The sequence below is a fragment of the Diadema antillarum genome, unplaced genomic scaffold (genome assembly GCF_040938485.1).
Source record: "Diadema antillarum isolate AM-2024a unplaced genomic scaffold, OU_Dant_1.0 seq00000049_RagTag, whole genome shotgun sequence".
Lineage (NCBI taxonomy): Eukaryota > Metazoa > Echinodermata > Echinoidea > Diadematoida > Diadematidae > Diadema > Diadema antillarum.
The window spans coordinates 1,551,598-1,579,310 of record NW_027271158.1 but is presented as its reverse complement, the minus strand read 5'-3'; the positions used below and the strand labels follow the sequence as shown (position 1 = coordinate 1,579,310).

The following is a 27,713-nucleotide window of genomic DNA, read 5'->3' as shown; positions in this document are numbered from 1 at the left end:
AACATATGAATGCACATACTAATGATGCAACAATGAAATGAAAAACAAATGAACAGTAAAAATTTGGAAATTTCAAGACAAGTACAGAAAATATGGTTGGAATAGAAGGGACTGCTGAAAAGGAGAACTTCTAATTTGCAGTTCCCTCGGGAAAAAAAGTGATAACTCAAAGTTACCAAACTTATCAGTAAAACGAGGGAAAAAAGTATAAAACTTATTCATTTAGCTTTGAGCTTTGTCCACCGTTGGAAAATGCAAATTGACAGTCTCGAGGAGAAAGTACAAAGAAGAGTATAAGCTCCAGTGATATGACTGTATCCCGCTGCTGCGTTTTAGCAAAGATCGTGTCAAATTCTATTATAGACTTCAATTCAAGTGTACAGTCCAGTCCCGGCCATGGCATGCATGCAGGACAGTCGCCCGTCCAGATAAAGCGATTTATAGCCAGGAATGATGGGAGAAACAATGTTCATGTCCATATTTATGTTTGATTGCTGAAGTTCCAGTGGTAGCTACATAGGGAGGTATAGTGTACATCGCAACAGTGGTGTTATTATGTTATTAAACAGTCCACTTTTTTCATTTTACGGAAATTGAAAAATTTCAGTTTCAAATTATTAATAAGATGTTTCTGCTGGGAATATTGTTTATAAGTAAATTATAGTGTGAGTTTTGTAGGAGTTTTAATTGAGTTTAAAATTACTTTTTTATCCCTCGTCATCATTGTGTGAACACGTTCGGATGATATACAAGCGAAGAGATGGCCTGATAATCGAGGTCCGAAGTCGGACTGCATAATCACATAATTAAAATGCGTATCGCTCATGTGTCTATTTAACTGGACGTATGGTAAGACACAATCACTGTTCTCTTTACTGTTAAGTCATAATAATAGCATATTAAAATTCATTATCTATTTTACATACATCTATAGTACAAGTAAACGGGAAATCTATATAAAATATATTGTGTATATACGTGCACAGGTGCAAGGCTTTAGATTTTTTCTTGGAAGGGAACATGCAAGCTGATACATGCGTGCGTCCATCTTTCATTAAATCCATGGAAGTGTAGATGACACGGGTATCTAGGCCTTCTCCCCCTTTTTGACCCCAATGACTATGATTTCAAGCATAAACTTCCTATACTTGGTGGTATAAAGTGACTGCACGGTGATCTTGAAAAATACTGAGAGATATGGCAGACTTTTTAGATTTAGTTTCCGAGTTATTGTTCTTTGTTAAGTAAGTACATTGCATAATATACCCAAACAAAAAGAAGAAGAAACTATTCACATGTAAATAACGCACCTCTTAAACACAACAACAACAAATGCTTGTGACGTCACATATGCCACAGCAAATGTCCAAGATAATTTGCTCAATTATATAGCCACGGCATGCAGTTGATCATCGTGGCTGCATAGGAGCCTGGGACTGAAATAGTCAACCCGTTGCTTTTTATAAGCATTTAATTGTTCATATCGTGACCTCGTTGTGACAATAAGAAACTAAACCCTGACTCATACCCGGAACTTCTCAAATATGCCTAGAAAATTTTTCAAAAGTATAAGAAAGCACGCTGTATGTTGATTCGAAAAGACGAATATTGTACTGAAAGTTAGCGTCAGCGACGCTGTCGAACCCACGACAGGTATTACAGGACATTATTATAAGGGGGATGAACTCGTGAATAATTTCAATGGAACCGATTCACGGGATTGATGAGGCGACGTTAAGGAGCGTTCTGTTAAAAATGAAAAGAGACAGGATTCGTACAGTGTCACTCTCGTAAGAGGAGAATCTTACGCACTAATCACTTAACTATGAGTCCTGAACCAAGTCAATTGTAACGGCCAGATGCACAAACCTATAAAGAATAGCGTTAATCTGGTAATCCTTCCTTTGTTAAACAGGTCTTGGACGGCTTAATATACGTTCACCCATCAATTTCGGGTGAAACAATGTTGCGTATACACGTCAGAAACATGCCCACATCCTGGACATTTTGAGTGGCATGTGGTCTTACCTTGACCCAGAATAAGTGGAAGAATTAAGTCAAAGAAACAGATGTGTTCTTTTTGTCTGTTTAAACACATCCTTCCGTTTTTCAATTCAATTTCAATTCCGTCCTCTGCTGAGCTTCTGTTGCAATAATCATGTTCTTGTTCTCAAACCAATTGCATGTAAAGTTATGCTGTACCGCATATAGATGGTAGAGTTTCAATCTTTTCTTTTTCATTTTGTCAAAATCACGTTACATTCTATTGATAATTTATACAATTAAGTTCAAAATGGATATCTCTATGATTAAATATATGTATATATATATATATATATATATATATATATATATTCATACATACATTGTATACATGAATTAATGGTTGAAACACATAATGCATTTCCGCCAGTAAGTTATTTTTGTTGCTAATTTATCATCCACTCCTAATGAATTATTACCTTTATTATAGTTATCTCTTCGAGTATAGGTCAAATATCATGGCCATCACCCATGATATGAATGCAAATCAACATTATGTAAGTTGATAAATTCATAAATAAGCAATTAAACTAACTTACTGGCAAATATGCAATAATTAAGTTTAAATATACAGGGCCGGCCAGTGTTTTCAAAAGTGTGGGGGCCCACTTCCGGGTTTCATGAGCTAACAAGCAAAAAAAAAAAAAAGGCTCATCTCTTCTCCCCGTCCACTTCCGGGTTTCTTCAGCTGACAAGCAAAAAAAAAAAAAGTTCCTCAGCTCATCTCTACCCGTCCACTTCCGGGTTTCTTCAGCTGACAAGCAAAAAAAAAAAAATAATAATAAAATAAAAGGTCCTCAGCTCATCTCTACCCGTCCACTTCCGGGTTTCTTCAGCTGACAAGCAAAAAAAAAAAAAAGGTCTTCAGAGAAAAAACATAACCTTACCGCCGCCATACTTCAAGATCCCTATCTATTTCTATTTTAGTGCCACTTACGTACTTCCGGGTTAAAAAAAGTGTGGGGGCCCTAATTTAGTGATGACACCTTATGTATTCCTTTATGTGTGGTGCACAAAAAGTGTGGGGGCCCGAGCCCCCACGGCCCCCACGGCTGCGCCGGCCATGATATATATAATACCCCTTAATACCCCTAAAACAAGTTCTGCAACTTAAGTGTGATAGATCATATTTCTCTTATACCAACATTAATTCTTTAAGTAGATATGACACCATAAATGATTTCACATTTGAATGAAATGATGTGGTTTAAAGAGAAAATGTGATTAAACTGGAATTGGAATTGCAGGGCTTTTTTAAAATTTACATATATCTACATAATTATGTATATATAGAATTGTATACATGTAGAAATAAACTGGTTATGCATTTTTGGCCAATAAAATGAAGAAGGCGGAGGCCGCTGAAAATTTGAGTTGAATAAACTCATCCTTTATTGGCCAAAAATGCATTACCAGTTTTTTTCTTAATTTCTTCGTGGAGCCAATACGTGAATTCTCAACATGTTTAGAATTGTATATATATATCTACTTATTTGTTTATATATATATATATATATATATATATATATATATACTTATTTGTTTATCTATATATTCATATATAAAGAGCGAGAGAAAGAAAGGGAGAGAGAGGGACAAGTGGGGAGGGAAGAAAGAAGAATATGTACTTCACACTACTACCTGTAGTATATCAGGCAGGAATTGTTTTGACTCAACTCTTGCAACTGAAAATACATGTACATGTGTTGCACTTTGTATATTTTTGGCATTTGACCCATGAAATATAACTGTTTGCTTTTGATTTATTAAAATCTATTTAATCATCACTTATCACAATGACATATCACATGTAAATTTGATTGTGATGTGATTTGGTTATCCAGTGGAAAAAAAAATCCCTGCAGTGGACAGTATAAAATCTAATCATACATGTACCAATATTGACGTTAATAAGTGTGTGATCTGATTTTTTTTCCCCCTATGGGTATACAAATGTAAGTGATGAAGATGGTACAATTTATATGAACACATGAACAAATTGAGTCCACTGCAAAATAACTTGTATTGTGTCTTTTATTTCAAACATACTTAATCACAAACTCTCTATTACCTGCAACTCACTGGAAGTTGATTGTACTGCTCACATCTCATGAGGGCGCTCTTTCATTTCTCCACAGACCATGAATGCATGTTTGACTCCATACATATCAAATTTGTCAAAAATAAAATTCAATATTATGTACATTATAATTCTGAACATTCAATAATCTTTGCATATTTCAGCTTAACATACTCTTGAAGATGACTAATCTATAAGTGATTTTGAAATGCCTGTCCCATTCTACTTTATTAGCATTCTATTTCAACCACAACATTCAGAAACCACTAATTCCCCTTCATTAACCATATACACAACCATCAACATAAAACTTGGACTATTCTATCAACTAAATGAGCTCAAATCTCAAAACATTCTCCAAACAAGACTGGTATTTTTTGTTTTGTTTTTATAACTAACCTTTGTGTTTTACATAGATTTACACCTAAAAAACTCTCACATATACAAATACCCTGACTTGATCCCAATACAAAATATGGTTGACATCATTTCCCATACCACATCTTATACAAATGTTAGTGTAATACTGTATCTTCAAAGCTATCAACAATGGTACTACAACATGCACTACCTGAATAGTTTTGTTAATCATTGGTTCTCCAAAGATATTTGTCATTTAAAGAGAAGTGCTCTTCTGCCAATAAGTCAAATGCACTCAAATTCTGCCTATGCACATGTTAATTAATGTTGGCAGGCAGAGGGTTAATGAATTCCATCCGACTTGGACATAATTACCTCCGCCAAGGGAGGAGGCTATATTTTTGTTACCGTTGGTTTGTTAGTTAGTTAGTTTGTTTGTTTGTCCGTGTGCAAAAATAACTCAAAAAAGTTGTGCACGGATTTGGACGAAACTTGCAGAAAAGGTTGAGAACGACACAAGGAACAGATGATTAAATTTTGGTAGTGATCCGGAAATTTTTATGGATTTTATGAAGGATTTTCGATATTTTGGCAGGTAGGGTCAATGAACTTGGGAGTTCAAACTACGCATTTTTGAGGTTTTCATACCCGCACTAAAGTCGTGCTCTAGTTTCTGCTAGGGCGAGGCGCACCGCGCAGTTGAGGGTTTATGACGTAAAAAAGGCTTCTATATTTGGAAATTGGATGATTTTTCAGCATGCATATGTATGGGTGGAAGTCACTGATCTCTATGGAAGAGCAAGATCATCGGTGGAAAGTAGCTGTTTGGCAGAGGTCGGCACTCTCAGAGTGCTTTCCTAGTTGATTTCTGGGGCCATTCCACTGAGATGATTGCAATCATTTTAATTATTATGGCAGCAAACAACAAAACAGTGTGTCCACTGTGAGCAGTTTTGCGCATGCTTGCATGTATGTGGCAAGTCTACATGACTGTGGATGTGTGTTTGGGTGTATACTAATGTGCATAAATAATTCTGTGCCTATGTGTGTTCACATGCTACATTTTTTGGTCAGTATGTAATGGTGTCTATTTATGTTTGCGTACTTTCACTCGTGTTTTGATGTAAAATGCCAAACATACGACTGCCATCTGCATTGAATCAGGCGCAGTGGGGCACTTTTCAAGGAGCTTTGGTTTTGAATAAACCAAAGTGTGTCAGACATTAGAGTCACATTTAAAATGACATGGAATGTAAACATGAATTATCTTACTACCCCAAACACAAAACTCCACTCACTCCGATGAAGAAAGATAAAAATACTGCTACTCATTAGTGAACCTAAACATACCGTATCACACAGCTACTCAAGATTATTCAAATTACTATCTATATAACACAGAACGACCTGATTCAAACATGAAAAGGCTCAGTTGGCGAATATAAAATTTACCTCATTTTTACTATACATCGTATAAAATGTAGATATATGTTTGTAGCACCTCAACAACTGTATGGCACTGATAATCTTTGTAATTGCTAGGACCATGTTACATCTTAGTCTTTCATTCAACTTTCCATAACTGTCATACAATTATGTAAACCTGTTTCTAATATCATCACTTTACATACAAAGCACTGCAAAGTCTTTGCTATCTCTACAAGTACACGTGGTAGATTACACTTGATTTCTTGCATTGTACAAATCTATGTCCAAATTCAGTCCTTTTGGGCAAGGGGAATGAAAGGTTATCAACAGATAAATGATTCCTTTACTGGCAGTAACATCCATCTATTGGAAAAAAAACAAGCAAATACACACAAACACATAAACACACACACAAACACACGAAGCAACTTGAACAGGTACATCTTACTATAGAAAAGCTATTCTTACTTCAAAGAAGTCATTCCTGCTCTAAGGAAGCATGGATTACCATTCACCAAAAGGAAACTGTCTCAGAAAATGGCAGATCAGAAGATGGTCAGCAAGTTTTTGCACTTAAGGGACTAAACTTCTTGGCATGACACGAGAAAATACCTGTTTCTTTCCCCCTTAATACTACAGAGGCTTGATTTAGGCTACAATATGTGACCGACTGTGGTACACAAAAAGCTTTATTGCAACGTTAAGACTTGCCTGATTCTCCTGATATCCTGCAAATATGTTCTACTCCTTCAAAAGATTGTGTGTCACGTTGACATCACTTACCCAACTAAACCGACAGGCACAAGATGGTATGTGAATTAATTTATCACAAGCAAGGCACTGAGCGAAAAGTATTATGTGAATGGCTGATCGTCAAAGACAACTTTGCAAAGTAAGGCCAAATTTTGATAATTTGACCACAAAATATATCTGAAAAGGGTGTTTGTCTGTCAGTGGCTATTCATGAGATTACATTGTTCACAGGTATCGCAACATTTTGTTACATTGTTCACAGATATAGAAACATTTCACAGCGAATGATGAACAAGTATAATGACAAGGCATTGTAGAGTTTAAAAAAGAGAGAGACAAAAACAAGAAAACTCTATACAGCAAGATGCGTAGTTATAGGTGTCGTCATTTAATTTGCATTGGAATGTATAGAATTTTCACTCTAAGACTTCATATTTAAGATTGGCAGTCATTCTTGGCAGTGTTTAGATGATGGAGAGTCTCCGATCTGCCTCAACGCCATACTTGAGCTTGTTGTCCTCAAACAGTTGAATGAGGGCGTCCTTGTACTTCTGGTGGAGTTCCTTGATTTCATCTGATGTCGGGTTGGGGTTCTTTTCCACTGGGATGGGCTTGCCAACTGAAAGATGCATTTTAATTTTTTGTTTTAATTGATGACGCTACTAACAACAACAAACCTCCTGTCGAAGAGTGCATACAAGGTACACAAGGTGATAAGTCTCAGATTGGGAGCTGGGAGTCTTATCCACTATGCCACTATCTTATCCACTATGCCAAAGTGCTCCCATTCTTAGGAATTAACATACATTTCTCATGGCACATTTCATAACACTTCAAACAATACATGATAATTTATGTGCGAATCAAGTGCAAATGTGCATATCATGTGCAAATCAAGTTTGTATTGAGGGAAAGATGGTATGTGTAAAACTTAGCACGGAACATGGGAACGTAAACACATAAGCATCTTTTTGTTTTTCTCGTTTTCTTTATGTGTGTTGATTTCAAAACAATTCGTGTTAAAGGGATGGTACAGTATTTGGTGGAGATGAGAATTGGGCTTTTAACTTTTTGTGAGATACCAAGAAAACACTTATGATATAGTACAGAACATACCATTTTAAGAGGAATTCAAAGTTTATTTGATGAAAATCGGGTTTGAAATGACTGAAACATCCAAAAACAAAGTAAAACAAAGTGATCGTAATAAAGTGTGGGTCCCACACTTTATCGCTCTTTTTTGGATATCTCAGCCATTTCAAAACCAATTTTCATCAAATAAACGTTGAATTACTCAAAATTACATGCTCTTTCATATTTGATAAGAGGTTCCTCATTATCTCACCAAAAAAATGTTAGAAACATGAAATTAGGTCTCAACCAAAACCATATGATCCCTTTAAGTTGTTAGAGTTCATACATTTTTTGCCAAATATAGCAACACCTACTGTTTCCTTTCAATACTATCATCAAAGGAAAACAAGAAAAAAAAAGAGATAAAAAGAGGCATTTAGGTGATACCTTTGGCTACAAATGAGAGGAAACTGAAAGATTCCTCAGTCATAATCTTGATAAAGAGTCACAATCATGATAAAAAGCCCCACAGCAATACTCACTGACAGTGTGGATGGGTTTGCGGTATGGAAGCAAGCCTAGGTTGTAATTGAAGATGCCACGGCCACGGTAGACGGGCGGGGCAAACCCAATCCACTTGGTCAGTTTCTGCTGCACTGACCGGAGGAACGAACCCTCAGGATTGGCCATCTGTTCGTAGATGTCCGTCTCACCAAACGAATAGACTGGAACAAGATGTGCCCTGTAGGAAATTAAATCATAACAAGAAACTGTAGTCAGTATTTCTGATCTATACAAATTTTTTGTTCTTTTTTTCACATCCTCTCTTCTTTTTCATCTTTTGGAAAATATTCATTAGGCCGTGTCACATTTTTGCTATCTGCTAGGGTTGATATCTCATAAGAACTGTTTTTGTCTGAGCTGCTCATTATTTTCTGTACAACGTTGTTCTCAGATTCTACAAAATAGCCTGCAACAGTATTGCCCATTTCACATATATCACAAAACCAATGATGTTTACGGAAAGAGGCAATGCTTTGCTTAAGTGGAGCAGTATCGCTATCGTTTAGTTAGGCATAAAGTGACGTGTGCAATTTGGAAGAGTGGAACCTCCTGTCTTATGACATGAAGTAACCAGGAAGCTGTCATTTTCTTACCTTTGGTAAAAAGAAATGAGAATGACACAATTGTCAATGTTATAATGAATTGATTTCATTTTAACCTGTTGAGGACGAGTCCCGAGTATACTCAGGCAAGCTTCTATGGGAAATGCGTGTTGTAGCAAAATCAGCCCGTCCTTAATGGGTTAATGAGTTGAGTATCTTGAGATCAAAAGTGTGAAATAACTTTGATTGTAGTACACAACTTTCAATCCCGAAGCGCCTTCCCTGTTCAGAAGTGGGTTGGTAGAATATTACTAATAGGTGATCGAATCATGTCCTACAGCTGCAGTATTGAACTGCATGCAGCTAACAAGCTGCTGCATGCAATTCACTCTCGTGCAATGAATACTGCTACACAATATAGCTCAATGTATTGTAATCAATGTAATAAAAAAGAGAACATCATGAAGAAACCAAGATCGGGTATGCTCTGAAAATGCAATACTTTCAGCATTCCTTTTTCGGGTAATATTTCACATTTTCATTGTTACCCAACTGAACTTAAACTGTACTTTTATAGCATTGTTTCACACATTTCTTGAATATATAGTCTTCATTTTAAAGAGTAAAATTAAAAAGTTCCTGAAGGAGAATTGTAAAAGTGGAAATTTTTGCACATTTCGTGCAACCCGAAACTAGAGCGAAAATAAAAGCATATGTGAATATCTTTGCTTGCCATATGTCCCAGTAGTTGATGTCTTGATTCCGCGGAATTAAAAATGCGAGAAACTCTTCTTACTCCGCCGAGCGCAAAAAATTAGTCACGCGAAAATATCCACGTTTACAGTATGAGATTTTTGTTTTGCCTTTAACAGCTCACCAAGAAAAATTCCATAACCACTCCTCCCCCTCCCCCATCCCTGCTACTCACCCATGCTCCATGGCCTTGACAATGAATCCCCGCCTCCTATTTAGGTAGAGTCGATGGGCGTGGGGGTGAGCTTCTAGAGATTCAACAGCCCCACCCACTACCAGCACCACGGCGTTCCCCTTGCCTGCCTGGCCCAAGAGGTAATCCAAACTCTCCTTTCCACAGTCACACAAACCTATGAGATGGAAGACCAAAGAGGACTGTAATGATCAAGATTCCTAACACCAACAACAAAATGAAAGGCTCTATTAACTCTTTATGTGCCATGGCGTAAACCCCCTGTGTGTCACATTATTTTGAGACATCAATGTAGTCATGCTTTGGGAAAGCATTCTGTTTTTCAAATCTATGTAACTTCTATAGATTTTTGTAAGCATGGACATGTAATGAGCAAAGATAGTAGAGAAAATGCCAAGCATTGCTTTGATTCAAATTGTAAGACAAGTCTATGATTGTTTTTCTTTCAAATGACCTGCAGCTACATTATTGTAGAGGCTTGACTTTTGCACACAAAACAGTGCCAGAAACGAAGAATTTACTTGCAAATCCAGAAGGGAGCACTGCTTGATAGTCGATCACCACATAAAATGCAAGCTACGTGTGACAGGAATGAAATCACAAGACAACCTTTCATTGTAATGTGGCATTTGGCGATTTATTGATCACTTTATGTTTGTGTGTTTGAGCTGAATATACGAACTTGGCACGCCATCGACTGAGTGTGTGAACGTGGCACATAAAGAGTTAATGCAGACGGCCTTGGTGTTTAATGAAATGATCGATATTTGTGGTAAATAATAAACAATACCTGCACTCATGAGATAGTCCCTAGCCAGGGGGAAGAAGAACCATCCTGTCAATGTCAGCAGGGAGGGCCTGATGCCTGGTAGGGCCTGCGAGAATCCGGTGGCCTCTGTGCCAAAGTTGACAAAAGCTCCCATGCTCATGATGCCATGTGGGTGGAAGCCCATAAGGTAGTTGTAGCTTGGGTCCAGGTCAGCCGTCTATAGCAAGTTTGACAAGGCAATGGTTACTTTAAAAACCTTTTTTACATACTTTTTCTAGGTTGATTGATCAAATGAGTAAGATATGGCTCTGTATGTCTATTTGAGCTGTGAAATCTAGCCACATAGAAATACAAAACTATAAATCAAAAGTCTGAAAGCACCACAGTTGCTACACTTTCAATCATAAATCATTTCCATCTGAATGAAATGAATTAACAATGATTCCAAAATTTGAGCTAGCATCCTGGGGACAGTGTAATAAGAGCTTTAAATTCCTTGGATTTATAAGTCATCAATGTATCCATAATTTCAAGAGATACGCATTCAAAAGCAACTGCCATTTATTTAGCTAATATATGTACCTTATGTAGGTGGACAGGGAAGTAGTTGCGCATGTGCACCCAAATACGCCAGCGTCGCACCCAATCGGAACGACGTCCTCCCTCGAAGGGCGTGCGCCGGTCATAATATATCCATGCCACGAGTAAGAGAGTTAGCCAATAGTAGCTTACATGGTGAGGGAAAAGAAAAGAGCAGCAACAAAGAAACTAGTCTGACACATCTTTTTTTTTTTGTAATATAAATGAAATATGAGCAAAGAGAATGGGATTCCATTAATTTCAGTGGATAAATCGAATTGTGGTACTGAGAATTCATGGAAATCAAACTTGGTGTGTTTGTACTGGTGTAATTAACAAATCATTATTTCGTATGAAATACAGCTTTAAAAAATTTCTAGAACCTTCTTTTTATAAAAATCAATTCTGATTATACTTGTAAGATGTTTGAGATGCTAACACAAGAGGCATGGAATTATTATTATTTTTTAACCACATGGTCTAAAATATGAAAAGGCAACTTTAGTATCTACCTTTGTAGCTGAACTTGTATATTATCCAAATGAAGAATCAAACAAATCTGTAGCCATTGTTTAGGGTTGCTATGGTTACTGCCTTACCTTGTGAAGAAGAAGATATAGAGGGAGATGCTGGTTGAGAGGAAGCCAAGGAACATGAAACAGAACCACCACTGGAGGACAGCAAAGGTCTCCAGGCGACGGTGGAAAGGGATGCTGAGGGGCGCCATCTCCAGCCCCAACAGCTTCAGGGCCCTGGAGGAAAGATTCAAGCAAAGGCAGTGAAAGGATTTGTGGGAGGAGAGAGGGAAGGGCAGACACAAAGAAAGGAGAAAGAATACATAGAGAGAAAGAGATGGACAGATAGAAAGAAGATCAAAAGAAATAGAGAATGGTCAGAGAAACTTAGAAACTATGTCTTAAAGGGTGTGTTCAGTTCTGGTCGAGGTGTAGATTTAGCTTTTAACATTTTGCGAGATATTCAGAAACCACTCTATGAGATATAAGGGGGACTGCAGTTCTAAGGGGAATCAAAAGTTTATTCGATGAAAATCGGTTTTGAAATGGCTGAGATATCCAAAAACAAGGTGAAACCAAGAGATCCTAATAAAGTTGTGGCATGTCGCCTTTTATTATTAGCACTTTTTTTTAATTTATATCTCAGCCATTTGAAAACCAATTTTCATCAAATAAACGTTGAATCCTTCTTAGAATTACATGCTCTTTCATATTTCATAAGAGGCTTTTCATTATCTCACTTAGGAATGTTCAAAACATGAATCCCTACCTCAACCAGTACTGTACAGTCCCTTTAAGATCAATCTCAAGAAAATAGCCGATATAGTAGTCAAGATTGAAATTATGAAGTGTGATATGCTAACATTAGACTTACTTTTGATCATCACTCCATGAATTATGAGGATAATGTTATAAGGAAGACTGGTCGAGATATCATACTATATAGTGACTTTCAGCTACAAAAACAATCTTCAGTTTACTTACTCTTTTTATGAACGCTATTCATCAGGGACACTACATTAATTGTATGCCCCCGTTAGTGTACACAGACTGCTATAGAGAAACAAAAGCACACACTTTTCTTCATCTCTGAGCAAGAATCCAATCATAAAACTTGCAATTTGTAAAACACACCAAAAGTGTTCCATATGGCTACTTAGATGCAAATAAAAAAAAAATAACAAAATGTAGGATCCAATGATATCAATATTGTATTTAGTGAGTTCACATACCCCTACAACACAGACTGACTTCAAAAACATGTACATTCTAACATAATTCACTATCTCTGATAGGCTTGACAAAAGAGAAAAAATAGTGAAATAAACAAATCAAAAAGTTATTGTTTAATTGTTTTTATGTGCATATATATGAAGGGATATAGATTAAATATAGTTGATGTGTTTAGGGAATGAAATAAATACAGTGAAGCTCAAAGAAATCAACACACTTGCTGCAGATATAATATAAGCAATGATGAAGATCAGCTATCTGAGCAAAGTTAGCCACCACAGCTATCTGAGCAAAGTTAGCCAGCACTTTAATATCAGCTATGTACATCTGTATACTCAAATTTGTTGAAGCACAGAAATTATAATGGTTTAATTCCTCTCCCATATCACCAATGAAGGCTGCAGTATGAAGAATGTTTATTGCATAAGAGAATACAAGACCAAGCTAAACTCCTCTACAAACATGTTTTGGGAATCAAATGTTTCTAAAGACAACAACAAGCATACAGACTTGAGAAAAAATATTAGAGTGAAAAACACATAAAGACCATGACTGGCAAAAGAAAAATTTGGAAAATGTGACTCTGGTTTGCTTTCAGACACACAAAAGTAAAACAAAATGCATGACACTTGTCTTTGGCCATGTGAAAGCCTCTCATATTAACACCTTTATTCTATCCCCAGCATCTCTATTCTTGTGTTCACAGAGAAATGATTGTAAACTAAGGGATTTATCAAAAAGCCCTTAGAAATTTGCAGTTTCCAACATTTGAAGAATTTGATTGCAAAAAATGAGTTAACTCTATTTTTGCTGAGATATTTGCCAACAAAGCTGCTGAAAAAAACCCCCAGTGAAATGATTCTAAATATATGGGAACTTTTATTGATAACTTCAAGAATATTCCCTGTTTTAAATGTTAAAAGTGAGGTATCACTGGAAAGGTTTTATTTTGTGCAATCTGATGATGAACTTACTTCAAAATGTTAAAATTAGTGCTTAGCCCATTTTGACATCAAACTCTTCTTTTGTGCATGGTATCGGTTACTGATGTCAAAAAATTACAGAATCAACAACAACTGCGGAAGCCAGGCAGGGCTTTCTGCATTTGTGTGTAAAGAGAATGAGTTAACCCATACCCTTCAAATATCCACATTAAAGGAAAAGTATAGTACTTGCCTGTCCAGAAATCCATACACCATGATGGCCAACAATGAAGTGTATCGGAAGATATGGCTGATATTACTTCTTACTGCTTTAATATTCCACAAGAAACCCAACTAATACAATATCACTGTCCTCCTGCGTGCTCCAGGACAACTTTGTGTGATTCTATTCTATTCTACGCTCCATTGTCCAGTTCCTTCGAGCAAAATCCATTCAACATGCAAAATGCTGGGATAAGGCCCTAACTGAAACACTAAGATTGGAGGCCTACAATCAGTCAAGGATAAGATAGCTCATTGATAATACCATGCTCTATATCTTGGTGAACTTTACTTGTTGACTCTGCTGCTAAGTAAGTCAACACCACAGGGTAGTGGATGGGGTGGGAATTTGGACCCTCTATAACTAATCTACAGAAGGATCAAAGTTTATGGCTTTTTGATATGTGCAATTCATTTCCTATCAAACACTAGCAGGACAATATCCAAAGGGTTCTTGACATAAAACAAAAAACAAAACCAGAATTTTTTTCCCTAATAATACGACATTTCCAGTATCTGTACCTAATTTAGGAAAATTCTGACTGTCATTGACATTTTACTGGGATATTGTTTGCGCTCTCCCATCCTGTCATTCTCAGCAGGGGCAGCGGAATGTTTTTGTTTTGTATTTTTCAATGGTGGTGGGGAATGGGTCAAAGGTCAATCATAAGTCCCAAGGATATCAATGCCTGTTATTGATCAATATCTTTTTTTCAAAAGTCTGTTTGTTTTAATCAATGCTTGCTTCCATAATAACCACAATTTGTCATTGAGATTAACTTCCTTCTAGTCAGTGTAAGTGTTACAACATATATATACAGTTAATAGTTGGGTTGCTAGATTGCAATTAATCTTATTCTATCACATCATCGCTCTATTATCAGATGTCTCTGGCAAGTTGGTAGATAAACTGGTTATAATTACAATGGATAGTTGATACTGATATTAATCAGGAAAAACAGAACACACTAAAACCTTGAAATCTCAAACAATACCAGCGACATCACTTTCATGACAAAAAAGTGCACTGTGACCTCATCTTTGCGGGACATTTGTTCAGATCCAATGTAAACATCACCCAACAATGCATTCTCATTGGAACTTCTGAATCAACAGCACCCTAATTCTGGTACAAAAACATGCCAGCCTTGTGAAATACAATGTATTTAACTAATATTCATGACCAATTAAGCATACAGTTGAAGATTTAAAGGGATGGTACAGTTTTGGTTTATATGGGTCTGCAGGTTTCCAACTTTGTGTGTGTGTGTGTGTGAGAGAGAGAGATAATGAGAAACCTCGTATGAAATATGAAAGAACATGTAATTCTTAGAGGAATTCAGAGTTTATTTGATGAAAATTGGTCTTGAAATGGCTGAGATATCCAAAAAAGCGATCCTAATAAAATGCAACAGGCCATGACTTTTATCAGAACCTCTTCATTTCTACCTTGTTTTTGGATATCTCAGTTTCAATCCCGAGTTTCATCAAATAAACTTTTAATTCCCCTTAGAATTTCACAGAGTGGTTTCTAAATATCTCACAAAACTTTAAAAGCTGGATCCTCACATCAACCACTACCATACCATCCCTTTAGGTCTGAAATATGTGCAGGAAAAATGAAGAGTCCCATTACATGTAAATATATTTATGAGTCCCATGGGTGCACCCGGGCTTGATCCAACCATTGCATCTCTAGAAATAAGATCTGCAACTGCACACTGTATGCAAACAGGGAGGTGAGACGAAACTCACCTCTCTGATGCAAAACACGACTATGTTCAGAAGCTACCATGTACCTTGGTTATCCATGGACATGACTTGATCTGCAATGAAATGAGTCGTGTGTGCCCATAATGACATGGACAAAAAATATCATTAAATTGCTACTTGCTGAAATTACCGCTTCTTTACCTGAAATACAGTTTTCTTGTGTTTTTCAATCCTACAAAAAGATGTCAGAATATTATAAGACTACAGAATTGATAAAAATATACCCTTAAATTCTCAACACCATTTATCAACAAAAGATATTGCACTTACAATGTAAATTTCAAATATTACTCTGTTGCACATTGTTGCACAGTTATTAGAGTCAAAAGGACATTTTATAAATTCAGTATGGTACCTAAAACAGTTGCTTGCTACCTCTCCACTCTTAACTAGGTTTTCAAACATTTTTGCAGGTGTACGGAAGAGCCATTCAAAGCTGATTTCCTGTGTGAAATGAGCGCTTTCTTCTAAGTATATATCTCCAGCAGAAATAGGAAGTAATACCTAGATCAAGGAAAATTCCCCACTGAAAAAGCTCAGATCACTTCTTTGATTAATAATGCAGCAAATAATCAGTTACTTGAAATATGGGTTTATGGTCGCATGTATACTGCTGCAGCCAATATCAATTTCAAAGACCAACTGAAAGAAGTCAAGAGTGTTGATAAGATAATTCTGTATTTACAGAGGAAGTATATAAAGCAATTTTAAGCTACTTTTCCTTTATTAATTCATCCATTCACTTATCTATATTAGCATTGATTTTTGTTTTGTTGCACTCCATAAATAGTATTAGAGTTTTCTTGAAGTATCACAATACACCAAGATAGTCAAACTACCAACTCATACAAAAGTTTACTGCAAATCTGTAGATCTGATCTGTAGAACTAATGCATGGGTACTGGCACTTAGGTACCTGAAAAATGATGCAATATGTTCCTCATACCAACATTTGTTTTCATGAATCAATTAAACACACACACACACACACACAAAAAATCTGTGCAACAATTTGGTATGTGTGTGTGAGTGTGTGAATACATGTGTGCATATTGGTTGCTTCCTATTCTTGTGCACAAATTTTTAAATACACTATATTTCTGTATTCAAACAAAGGTTATCAATACTGCAAGTTAGGAACATCGTTTTGCTTTGAAAGTCACGTCACATTTGACAAACTGGGGGAAATTTTGCCATGATGAAAGTTTCTGAGCATAAAGATACACTCTCAAAACATGACAAAAGCAGCCTAGCAAAAAGCATATTGATTTTCTTCTTCTGTGATTGTATACTGAACTTAGTATAGTCATGTACTCTTTCATGTAATAATGTTCAAAGCTTTCATTGGACTAAGTTATACAGACTTGTCTGCATGATGTCCAGAGGAGATAAACTGAGTATTTTTAAAGTTAACCACAGATTTCATGGGTAGCCTACTGTATATCAAATTTCACATGAATTAGATGCTCGTTTATTTTTTAATCTTGTCGACTCAAGAGAAGATTTCAAGTTTTGGTAGTCCAAATGTGGGTTTCTAGCACTGTTCCACAGAAACTGTCAACCAACACTACAGACTAATTGTCTAGGAGAGGAATAAACACTCATATTTATACAAGGATTTATTGTTTCACATTGGTGACACTACAACCTATTGTCTACCTGAGAGAAATAAACACTCATATAATACATTGTTGCACATTGGTGTGAAATGAGAGATAGTCTTGTGATTCATACCCCTTGTGGTCATCCTTGACCTCTGGCGATGCTTCCTCCTGTTTACCCGTCGTGCCGTCAGTGGTGCTACCGTTTGTCTTGTTGGTGTCTTGGTCTAACGAGGGAGCTTCACTAATGCGATCTGATTGCACGGTAGCACTGTCTGTATTGTCTGTGGTAGCATCCATTATTGCTTTTTATCGCTTTGAGGTGGTGAACCTGGGATGGAGAGGTGATAGAACAAGACAACATTTAGTAAAACATGGTCTGAAAACTTTAAACTAACATCCTCATTGAATACTTTTTTTTTTCCATACTGCACTCTGCCATAAACATGATATCCAAACACTGTCTATTGACAAAATAAGAAACAGAAGCTTTCTCAAACATGCTTACATGTACAAGCCATGGGACATCTAAGATGTATAATGATAGACAATGCATCTACATGCTCCAGTGGACAACAGAGATGATCACTGATATATTTACTCAGATCCTTTGCTGCTTTTAGGAGCCTGGACTACATTGGTACAGTCTCACGAGTAATAGGAAAAGGTCTCTTACACAAGTCCTACACGTTGATGAATGTACACATTTATGTGTACCAATATAGCATGTCTGGGATTTATATCACTGTTATCAATGTTGCAACTGAGAGGCACTTAAACCTTGGTCCAAATGTGCACATTATGTCGCACTGCATAAAGAAACTTGGTACTTGAGGTCCTCATTGCACTGAATTGAGAACATTGAGTGATATGACAAGATACTGAGTACAAAGTACTGTATAGAGACAGTAATACACATACATGTATTAACAAATCACGACTTGCGAGATTATCTTAATGAGTGGTTGACTTCACACATGAGAACAGCTGTAGTGATGGTATCTTCCCCTTAACCCGTTGAGGACGAGTCACGAGTACTACTCGGGCAGGTGTCTAGATGGGAAATGCGTGTAGATATGATTTGCTAATCTTTCACAGGAGTCATACACTAATAGTGTAGTTTTATACAAATTTCAACTGAAAATATGTCTCTTCATGTCTCATAAAGATCTGTACATTATGCAAATCTTACTAAGTATTCTATGAACAAATTATCAGTCAATACCAACAAAACCAATTCCAAGATGTTCACATAACAACAAGGTTGTTGTTAATTGCATACTATAACATTTGCAGGATGTGTAATACAAACTGCCCTGTCCTTTAAGTTTTTAGGCATAACAATCAATAAACTGACATCGAGGAATCATAATTGCAATTAGCAAGGAATACTGGTAAATGTTCTCAATAATCTAAGATTTTTCCAACAGATACATCAAATATGGTTTACAACAATTTGCATGTCTCCTTTTTTTAAAAACATGGTATACAAGTTGTATCTGTTTGGGGGTAGTCCAACCAACACCTACAAATTGTACGTGAACAGACTTGTTAAACTTCAAAATCATGCAATGAGCATCATTTACCATTCATCTTTTGTTTTTGGGTCATATACATGTAACATATACAATGTACATGTACCTCTACAATCTCTTATATGCATTATCTCTAGTTTTATACATATGATTTTTTTTTTCAGTTTTAATCAGGAACTTTCATATTACTACAGAAATATTTTACCTATCTCTCTTGTGAAATATCTTAATCTAAATAGCACCAAGTTTATTATCATTCATCCTTAAGTATCAAATTAGAAGGGTGGCAAGTCTCTACTGTATACATAAAAGTCAGAACAACATTGTATTTTTTTTTTAAACACAGTAAGTCTGTTACATATTTCAAAGTCCTTGGTGAGAAATTTTGATTAAGGAGGAAATTCGCCAGTCTGAAACTTTACAATCTTATCATCTTTTTATTGAACAAAATGCACATCATTTGAGTATGTAACGTCAATGTCAAGGCCAAGTCGATGCCTGTGTACTGGCCTCAGTAATAATAGTTTGAGACCCCATTCCGAAAAAGATGCACTTCCATCCACTTTCATCCAACTCTATGACATCATTATTCGCCACAAACATCTTACACCTTAAAATAAATAAATAAATAAATAAAAAAAAAATCACCCCCCCCCCCCCCAAAAAAAAGGCAGTGTTTTAATGCCTACATGTATTGACCGATTTGGGTTCGTTGAGGGCAGCAGACAATTTGTGGCACTGGGCGCAGCCATTAGCTCAATTGCGGTGTCCCAGCCGACCCCCCCCCCCCCCCCCCCTCTGAGGGGAGGGGGTGGGGGAGTGGGGGGGGGGGTCGGGCTGGGACACCGCAGTAATGGCGCTGCCCATGCCGATAATACACAAAGCGCGTCACAGAATCAGTCAATACATAGGGCACATGCCCCAGTCAAGGTCCCAGGCTATGACTAAACAAAAATATTATTGATGCCAAATACACTATATTACATGAGGACAGTACTAGACAGCCATGAACTACTGACAACTACATGTAATTTATGATGTCTTTGTTAAGAGAGCCTACAATTTGATAAACAACTTTTTGGACTTTGCACCTCTTGTTTTGTTTCTCTTGATATCATGTAACAACAAGAGTAGCAATTTTTGGCTGCCTCTGGATACAAAAAGAAACGCTGGAAAGTTTAATGTTCAGTGATATTAACCTGTTGAGGACGAGTCCCCAGTATACCTGGGCAGGTGTCTATGGGAAATGGCATGTTGTAGCAAAATCAGTCTGTCCTCAACGGGTTAAATGACCAGAGCTCAAAACCGAGAGACTCTATGTTTATACATCCATCCAGGGTCATGGTTGCTAAAATAATTTTTACATTGTATTTCTTTATTTAAAAAAATGTTACGTAGAAACACATAGAAACACTAATGGGAGAGTTGTGAGTTCATTGATGACATCATCACCTCAACTTATTTTGATTGCAATGAATATCTCAGTGAAAAACACAAAAAAATCCTATAACTTTCAATTGTATCTTGTTAGATAAATTTTTGGTCATTTTGTTATACACTGTAGTTTCAATTTGCTCTATCCTGTTAAAGAAAACCCCACTTTATGTGCAACCGCACAAACAGATTTTCCTAGGCCCTCCATACTGCAAAAATAGACATCTGCAAAAGTAATTTCTTTGCCGAGAAAGATGAATTTTGCGTGCCTCTAATTCCATGCAATCAAAATACAAGCAGTGTACAGTTGAGTGGTAGTGAAGTGTGGTAGTGTAGAGTGGCATACATGTGGAGGGACATATAGAAGGCAGTCTTTCATGTAGTATTACAGATATGTAACAAGCTAAAAATTCATATACTTTCAGATTCACACTATTTTCATGTCTTGCAAAATGCACACACACACAAACACACACAAATAAATAAAATAAAAATAAATAAATAAATATCCATGTTTACAGCAGTATCTTCTGTGAAAATGTCAACTCTAATAAAAGTATGTATGATAGGAGACTGAGCCTGCAAAATGCATAGTTAAAGCTCTGACCTTGCTCTGGATTGATAACAACAGAGACATAACACGTGTACTATAGCAGTCCAACTAAAACACCCAACCAATGATGGTCATTGGATATTAGACATAAAACCATGAACATACTGTTGTGATGACAGCACTGTGATATCATACCTTAGCACACTGAAATCAAACAATGGTAATGTTTCGACGGAATGACCTTTGGATATTAAAGGCTGACACTGCTGTTTGTTGCAAAATAGATCAAACTACAAATCCTCACAACAGCTGCATTACTGGGTCCAGATCATTAATAAATGGATGTTAATGGAACTACGTGTGTATATGTACTTGTAGTAAAGAAAGTTATGTTTTGCTTACAAGTACTGAGTTATCACTGAACATCAACATTTTTACTTGGGATACTATCAGCTGAACATTCATTGTAAAAATCAAGAGAATTGGAGGTCTTTATGCCACAGGATAGATTGAAAAGTACAGAACCCTTGAGCAGCAAACAAGATAAAAAATTTTTAAACTTTATAATACTGTAAAATCTGGACAGAATGTAAAAGTATCTATCTGAATGGCTGTGGCATTCATGTCATCACAGAAACAAAAGGGACTACATCTAACTTAAGGCACCCCCCCCCCCCCCCCGAGATCGCAGCCTTCGATCACGAAAATCGCGATGAAAATTGGCACATGCATTATCTGTGGCATAATCTACCAAACTATACAAAAAGAAATGAAAATTTTCATTAAATCTGTAATATATATGCATAAAATCATACATTTTGCTCTCAATCAGAAAGTAAAGCGCCTAGAATCCAAATTTTTGGTTAAAACATTCTTTGTAGCATTCCTAACAATGCACCGGTACTTGACAAAAAATCTGGTATCAAAATTAATTTTTTATGTATTTTATTGTTTTATGAATTTCTTATGTATTTCCTTGTTTTTCGACATTTTGTTTTATTTTTTTTTTATCAAATTTATGACAGAACCTATTTCAAGCATAATTATGCTAAAATTAATTGATTTCAGCCTATGAACGTGAAAATAATCATAGATTTATGAATAAGGTGAGAAAACTCCATTTGCATTTAATTTGTTTTTGAGCCATTTTGGGTCTGACATGCATATGTATAAAAGGTCGTGTAGTGCCATTACGGTATGCATGATTTTTCGCGAAAATGGTGTCAAAAGATGTGCAAGACTTGAAAGTAAAATGTCGGCGAACGGCGCAGTCAAAAAAATTCGCGCAGCAGAAAAGTTGTGAAAAATGTCGAGGGGGGGTTGATTCAACCCCAGCCTTTTTAGGGTTTTAAGGAATTGCTTTGACAAAAGACAGAATTTTCTATTGAAGTACAGGCATGAAAACGAGCAAGCAGCAGTTTGCTGTCCCCTTCAATATTTTTGGCAGCAGTTGATAATAGTGTGCAGAGAACAGGACATGTGAAGAAAAAAAAAATCAGCTGAAAATTCTACTTTGATCTTTGTTTGTAAGATACTACAGTATGTATGCGTAAACACACATTCTTTTTTAATAGCTATATAACTGTAATCCAAAAGATTTCACATTCAGATACTAAACCTGGAAACAAATAATCAAATTTAAGCAAGATGTTTCAGTGATAACCTTTTAAATGCGTTACTAATGACGAATGATAAGCATTCAATTGTCATGCCATTTTTATGCATAGGATCTGGATCTGCGCAAATTAGAGATACTGCTCCTCATGATCTACTGACATCTCCAATTGGTTCCCTCCCTCTTGCTCCTTGATTGAGCTTTCACACGCATGGGTAAGTGGTCCTACACCCTTGTAGTTCCTGCAGGGGGTGTTTCACAAAGAATTTAAAGGGTGTGTACAGTTCTGGGGCCTGTTTAGTTAAACTTGTCATCAGTGACAAGTTGTCATAGATGTGACAAGCTACTGAAATCCTTGCAGCTGATTGGCTGAGAGCAAATTTGTCATAGAAATGTGGCAGTTGTCACTGATGACAAGTTTTATGAAACGGGCCCCTGGTGGAGGTGAGGATTTAGCTTTTAACGTTTTGCGAGATATTCAGAAACCACTCTAGTATGAGATGTCAAAGAGCATGCTCAAATGGGTATCAAAAGTTTATTTGATGAAAATCGTTTTTGAAATGGCTGAGATATCCAAAAACAAGGTGAACCAAAGAGATCCTAATAAAACTTTAAGGCGTGGCCTGTAGTCTTTTATTATCATCACTTTTCTAGATACCTCAGCCATCCATTTGAAAACCGATTTTCATTAAATAAAAGTTGAATCCTTCTTAAAACTACATGCTCTTTCATATTTCATAAGAGGTTTCTCATAGTGTCTCACTTACTATTAGGAATGTTCAAAACATGAATCCCCACCTACACCAGTACTGTACAGTCCCTTTAAGATTGACTAAAAATTATGGTATGCTGTGTGTCTCTTCAATGTTGAATAACTTTCTAACGAAGATTTTGGAGACTTTTATCATAAAGCTATATCCACTGATAATACAATAACAAAAAAAAAAAATGTCGATATGAATAAAGAATGAAATTATTCTGTAAACATAAAATGATAATTTGAAGTGGGTGGTGATTAGGCTAATGAAATTGAACAGGGAAACCAGTGGCATACCATCATTTTTAGTCAATCTTGACTTCGTGAAACAGCCCCCAGCCAGCTAGACTCTAGATACCGAGGCTCCCGCGGTTCGACGTGCTGCAATCCATGCATGCATCCACTTCGCTCTTGTCTCCCGGCCCGGGGCCGCCGGGCCGGGGATCCCACCCAATGGCAATACCTACTGAGTAATTTAAAGCCAAGGAACAGAAACGGGGTGCGCAGAGCATGGTCTGTAGTACCTTTGTTTTATCAAGAAAAAACTATACTAGTAGGATTGGAAGCTCAGAAAATTCCTTCGTTACCTGCATAAACGATGTCAGTAGATAGATCTAGATGAAGATCGTGCAACAGAACTAGAGACCACCACCACCACCACTCTACTAGCCCAGCTCCAGTTAGCACTGCCACCATGCACCACACAAGCTAGCAGAATGTCGAAGTCGTTGATCGTGAGTTTAGAGGAGTGAATTCGTTGATGTGCTCCTCTCACTTGCATGCAACATCAGTGTAGATTTCCCTGCTGAACGACAGCTTGAGTGTTCTTCGCAAAACAGTCTCCTACCCACAACTATTAGCTAGCTAAAAGCAGGGTCCCGTCGAAGCCTGTGTGGCTTTATTAAACTTTCAACTACCAAGTGTTTTTCGGTTCGTGGTTTGTGGTAATTACCGTCAGCTGATTACCGTACGTGCTCATGGGCGCGACGACGGGATGCAAGGCAGCTGGCTGGCTACCACTTGCACTACTAGCTAGAGGAGCATGCAGCGCTCTCCCTTTCACGGCTGATCCGGAATCGAATGAGCCTCGCGCCGCACGTACAGTACATTGTACCATACGTCTGGTAGCTGTCGTCGGTGCAGAAAATGCAGCGCTGCATTTAGCTCGCTAGGGGTAGAGCGATACCACAAAGCATATTGTCGGGGATCATTGTCGATCGTGGGAGGGTAGAGGAGTCAGTGACGATTTCGTTTCAACATATTTTACAATCCACGAAAGATCTGCACGAAACTTCAAAGAGTGAGTACACTAAATTATAACAAAAAACAATTAAAGCTTGTCTACAAGCAAGTTCACTGTGTTTAGCCAGTCTCACCTCAAGGGTGAAAGTAATTGAACCGTGAAAATGACATTCTGAGCTTAGCGAATTGAGGTAATCCGATCAAAAGGGATTATGGTAGGAGTAGGGCCATGTTCGCTGATAATCCGCACCCTGAAGTCACGTACATTATGTATTAAAGTAGAATCTAACTGTGTGTGTGCAGCTAGCCAGAATAGCATGCTCAAATTCCCAGTCGATGGTCCTCACTCACTCCTGAATTGACCGAGGCCGAGGACATTGATTGTTACTTTATAGGGCAGGAGTTTGCCCTGGAGCAACTTGGAGAAAATGGGTTACCGGTACCCTGGATGACGAATTATTTACTGCTACTGTGCTACGGTACTCCTTTCACTTTGTTTACCCCTCGGTCATTAGATTTTGGGGGCACTAAAATTGTCAATATCATATTAATTCATATCACTATCGTATCACTGGATGAGAGTAAACAAAAATGATTGAATACAGTAATGTAAACTAACTGTACCTAGTTAATGAGTAGGTCTACAGTAGACCTATTCTCTCCAGTCCAAGTATCACCAGTTCACAAGAAACAAACCTGTCTTATCTGGAATCATGTAGACATTTTCTACCAAAGTCCAAGGAAGGTAGTAAAGTAGTTTTCATTTTAAGCCGGGAAATTTGGATTAGAGAAAATCATTGTAACCCATAGACTTGGTACCTGGTGCATTGCATAATTGGGATAATTTACAATAACATTAACTCTTGTGAAAAATTAACAATAAAGTCAAGACTGTGAAGACGTCTCAAAGAAGTTAATGGCTGCTCCATTCTCTCGCTCGGGAGCTGTCTTTGGTTGTCCACTCCGTGCCTTGCCAAAAGGGAGCTGGGTGAGAAATGAACCTATCAAGTTTCCCAGGTTGTGCAGAATCAAGGCTCCCAGAGAAACATCAGTAATCATGTAGAAAGGATTACCAGAACATCATGCCCTGACAAAGTTTCTGCAAGTTGCTTTGCATCAACAGGAATGTGTATACCTACTCATTAAAGTTACTGGGTTTGTGCTAAATATTGTTGCATATTATTATTAAGATGCATCATATCACATTAAATATCTGCCTGATTGCTCTCTGAAATCTCCCTGCATTTGATTTGTGAATGTTTCGCAAACATTGAACCACCTTGAAAGAAAACGAAAACCATAGGTACGGTGGTACACTAGATTAGAAATAAAGCACAGATAAGATGGAGGAGTTGTACTTTCCAACAATTAAGTCTTGCAGTACTTGGATAGTTGTGATCATGGCATGGCCTTCTGGATAAAACAATGTTTATAACACTCTTATAAGAGGAAACCATGGGTGATTGGGTATGAATGACTATCAAAATCATGATAAATCGTTTACATTATACTCGGAAAGATGCAAAAGAATATTTTTTGTAATCCTACAGGACCTTGAAATTACTCCATTTTGAACATGTTGTGGTTTTTGTGTAACATGTTTCTGACTTATACTTTGATGATTCCTTCAGGGGTTATGTATTATTACACTTAAAAATCAATGTGAGTTAGCCTATTGAATGAATGCCCACCATTTTAATTTCTTTAATGATTTTGAGTGATTTAATCCTGTAAGGAAATGGGGGGGGGGGGGGGAGCTAGTGGTTATGAGTAGGGTCGTTAGTGACGGACAGGAAGGAGAGTCTGTGAACATGACTGATAACAGTGTCAACAAATCCCAGCCACATGTTTGCTCACCCACTTGGTGCTGATGGTGGTGGCTGGGCTGTGGACAGGTTGATGTTTGCACACTGCTAGCGATAGGGGGATAGACAATGAGTGATGAGACCTCGGAACACATTGTCTCCTGTAATTTGTTGATAAGCCGACTTGTTTTTCTTTGATTTTTCAAAGTTGAAAGCTAGATGCCCTGATGATTGGTGCACTACCTCCCATCTTCCTGTTCAAGTCTTCAGGACAGTCTAGGTGGAGAGTTTGACTTGCTGCATCAAACTGCCATTTTGGGAAATGTTCATCCAAGTTTTCCAGCATCTATGCTCCATTGCAAATGGTGAGGTTTCAGCATTAAGTTGATTGATACATACCAGCTCTGATATCACGTTTCGTGAAGTGTAGGTAGTGATAGGGATAGTAGATTTCTTTGACAGTCTGTCAAAGTTTTAAAACCAGAGTTGATCAAGGTTTAACATGATCCAAGGGGTAAGTTTCCAGTTCCATACATTAGTTACCACTGTATATGTTTGTAGATTTTCAACTTTGTTTGGAAACTGGCACTACATTTTCACCTATAAAGCAGGACTGCACACTACCCCATTTTTTCTACTGTTCTGACTTGTCTTTGGACAAGTAGATATCCAGCTTTTTCATCTTTGACTGGTCCATTCCTGAAGAAGTTGCTGGTCCGACAGTGATTTTCACTGGTCAGGGACCATCGGACCTGTGCCAGTGTGCAGCATTGTCTCGGTATAATTACATGCAATTTAAAGATTGTTCCATTGTCTTAGAATGTGGATTTGGTTTTTTTTTTTGTTTTGTTTTTTTGTTTTTTTTGTTTTTGTTATTTTGTTTTTTGTTTTTTCAGTTGCAGGTCTTTGTTTGAGGGTGATTATTCGTAAATTGCAAATTAACATGGCTATTTGGAGATATACTCTACAGGAGGGAGCTGATACTATAATTTTGTAGCAATTTGGAATGTCTTGGTAATGTACTAAAGCCTATCCTCATCAAATCTCCTATCTTAAATCCTTTATGACATCCAGGAGAGGTTGATATGTCGATGGAACACTTTGTTTCCAAGAGGTCTTCGTGTTGGATTACGGTGCTATCCTGTTCTCTATTGTCATCATGAGTAATTGTGAGGGCAGCAACAGTTTTGGACCACGGTCAAAACACAGAAGCACCACGGGACATCGCAGTGTTGTGAAGGACAATCGCAGCAAGTGTCTGTTTGATAGCGAGAAGAAATCTGAAGACAAGAAAACTCTGGTTTGCG

At 37.2% G+C, this 27,713-nt stretch overlaps 1 protein-coding gene and 1 long non-coding RNA gene across 2 annotated transcripts; one reads left to right on the top strand and one right to left on the bottom strand.

Annotated features, from left to right (window-relative positions):
• Nucleotides 1–7,128: 7,128 nt before the first annotated feature.
• On the bottom strand, nt 7,129–24,271 carry LOC139725544 (2-acylglycerol O-acyltransferase 2-A-like). The gene is made up of 8 exons (XM_071636631.1): nt 23,947–24,271; nt 17,599–17,796; nt 11,738–11,890; nt 11,142–11,286; nt 10,581–10,776; nt 9,773–9,947; nt 8,281–8,480; nt 7,129–7,283 (listed from the first exon to the last, which is right to left on the bottom strand). Exons 2-8 carry the CDS (start codon nt 17,763–17,765, stop codon nt 7,129–7,131), a joined length of 1,191 nt encoding a protein of 396 aa, XP_071492732.1. The 5' UTR covers nt 17,766–17,796; nt 23,947–24,271.
• A 172-nt stretch (nt 24,272–24,443) lies between these two features.
• LOC139725543 (uncharacterized) lies at nt 24,444–27,712 on the top strand. Its single transcript, XR_011710558.1, has 3 exons — nt 24,444–24,659; nt 26,615–26,771; nt 27,481–27,712. It is a non-coding gene; the product is annotated as an uncharacterized lncRNA (long non-coding RNA).
• The last annotated feature ends 1 nt before the right edge of the window (nt 27,713 follows it).

What these genes read in the sequence shown, in the direction of transcription:
- LOC139725544 (XM_071636631.1), bottom strand. Translation starts at nt 17,765, where the DNA reads ATGGATGCTACCACAGACAATACAGACAGTGCTACCGTGCAATCAGAT. An exon ending in GTCAAGGCCATGGAGCATGG is followed by an intron (nt 8,481 to 9,772) that starts GTGAGTAGCAGG and finishes AATTTCCTACAG; the next exon opens with GGCACATCTTGTTCCAGTCT. An exon ending in CAAACCCATCCACACTGTCA is followed by an intron (nt 7,284 to 8,280) that starts GTGAGTATTGCT and finishes TGCATCTTTCAG; the next exon opens with TTGGCAAGCCCATCCCAGTG.